Consider the following 1,929-nt stretch of genomic DNA (forward strand, 5'->3'; position numbering starts at 1 on the left):
TGCTATCACCATTAGTAGGTTTATTATTATTATTATTATTGTTGTTGTTGTTGTTGTTGTTGTTGTTATTATTACCTTGGATGGTAGCAGGTTTACTTCTTCAATAAACGTGCCTCCATAATGTATAATGTGAAACAATTTCGACCGAAATATCTTCTCAATTATAAATACGATAGCAGGACCAACGAACCACTTCCAGAAGTGAGGCCCATGAAGTATCAATACAATATACCAGATGATGTACAGGCAATGAGACCAGTAGAATACTTCAAATTTTCCTTTACGTCTTACAACAGGCAGCGAGCATATAAACATTATTATTAATATTATTAGTAATAGGAGTCCTGTTAGTCCAGCAGAGCCATAGACCCAACCAATAGTACCAACACCAAACAAGTACTGGACCATTGAAGAATTAGAATATATGCTGTCGTTAATTTCAATGTAACCTATTGGTAATAATAATAATAATAATAATAATAATAATAATAATAATAATAATAATAATAATAATAATAATAATACTTGAAAAATTGAAGTCGGAATCAGCTCAAACTTTCTACACAGCATAAGGACATCAATATGCATCAGAAAATGTAATAAAAATTTGGGGTAATTTCGGAGGCATTTTTTGAAAAAACCATGGGCTATAGCCTTGGGTATTTTTCACAAATTGGCCATTTTTAAAAGCCGGCCATAACTTGAAAAATTGAAGTCGGAATCAGCTCAAACTTTCTACACAGCATAAGTACATCAATATGCCTCAGAAAATGTTATAAAAATTGGTGGTGATTTTGGAGCCATTTTTCAGAAAAAACCATGGGCCATAGCCTTTGATAATGACATATTTATCAGACAGTTCGTAACTAAAAGTATAACTCACTGAAATTTGCAAGATGTGCCAAGAAATGAACAAGGGATAGTACAATAATAGTATACCCCACAATCTTGTGTAGTTTAATGAACTTGTCCAGTGGAAATAAAAAAGAGAGTCTAATGAGTGTAGCAATATGACGATACATCAGTATAAGGACAACCACTGGAGAGAAGTTAAGACAGGCACCTGCTCCTCGTGCTATTGATATTAGAAACACTGAGAGAGAAAGGGAGAGAGAATCTGGGACAGCCAGAACGATCAGTTCTTGACTCTCTGTCACAGCCCAAAGAGCCTGGGAAAGCAGGCTCATACAACAAGAGTATTGCACTATACTTCCTAGGTTGGCTCTCTTGGCATCTTTCTTGACTCTAGAATAGTTTTTAGCTTCAAAATGTAGTGACCAAGATCTCCAGGACACAGAAAGCACTTGCTGCTTGACGTAAAACATGGTGGCCAATTATTGTATGTGGGCGTAGATCTACCTTAAAGCCACTTATTTTTAAGTAGACAAATTTTTGCGATTTGTTAATGGTATTGATTTAACGAGTACTAATTTTTGGGATTTAGCTCATTTTTTCAATTGACCTTTTGCACTTAAGCGATTCTAATTAACGCGCACCCAAAGTGGTGGTAAAATGGCGGATTTTTGGAGGAAAGACAGGCTGAAGAATCTTCTCTTTTATCCAGCCATTCTAGCTGTAGGAGCCGCTTTGAGCTGTCCTTTTGTTTCAGTATACTCTATTTATCTCTTCTGTAAGCTCTTTGGTTGCTGTTTTGGCTTTTATAGCATTTTATCATAGGAACATTCTCACCCATTGGCAATTCCCGTTTTTCTAAATTTTGCTTTCAGGAGCCAAGGCGCTTGCCCCTCCATTGCTAGGAAGACAGAAGTGTATTCAGCTGAGTCCTATGACTAGTGTCTATCATCAGAGTTAGTCTCAGTCATCAGAACCAGGTACGGTGGAATAACTCACTCAGTTGTCATGTTGCAGCTGGAGTGTGGATGATTATGACCATCTTTTCACTTCTTAAAACTATAGGTTGGGTCTTTT

The 1,929-nt window shown here is 36.4% G+C and overlaps 1 protein-coding gene across 1 annotated transcript in view; it reads right to left on the reverse strand.

The window, feature by feature from the left end:
* The window catches only part of LOC100637519 (NADPH oxidase 5-like), a 21,816-nt gene extending 20,444 nt beyond the window's left edge, over window positions 1–1,372 (reverse strand). Inside the window, exons 1-2 of the mRNA XM_020003139.1 lie at window positions 884–1,372; window positions 76–449 (exon numbers count right to left, since the gene is read on the reverse strand). Of these exons, the coding sequence (XP_019858698.1) occupies window positions 76–449; window positions 884–1,325 (816 nt within the window). The 5' untranslated portion in view covers window positions 1,326–1,372. The remainder of the gene's footprint in view (window positions 1–75; window positions 450–883) is intronic.
* Window positions 1,373–1,929: the final 557 nt, after the last annotated feature.

Source organism: Amphimedon queenslandica, unplaced genomic scaffold (assembly GCF_000090795.2).
Source record: "Amphimedon queenslandica unplaced genomic scaffold, v1.1 AMPQUscaffold_12746, whole genome shotgun sequence".
Taxonomy (NCBI): Eukaryota; Metazoa; Porifera; class Demospongiae; order Haplosclerida; family Niphatidae; genus Amphimedon; species Amphimedon queenslandica.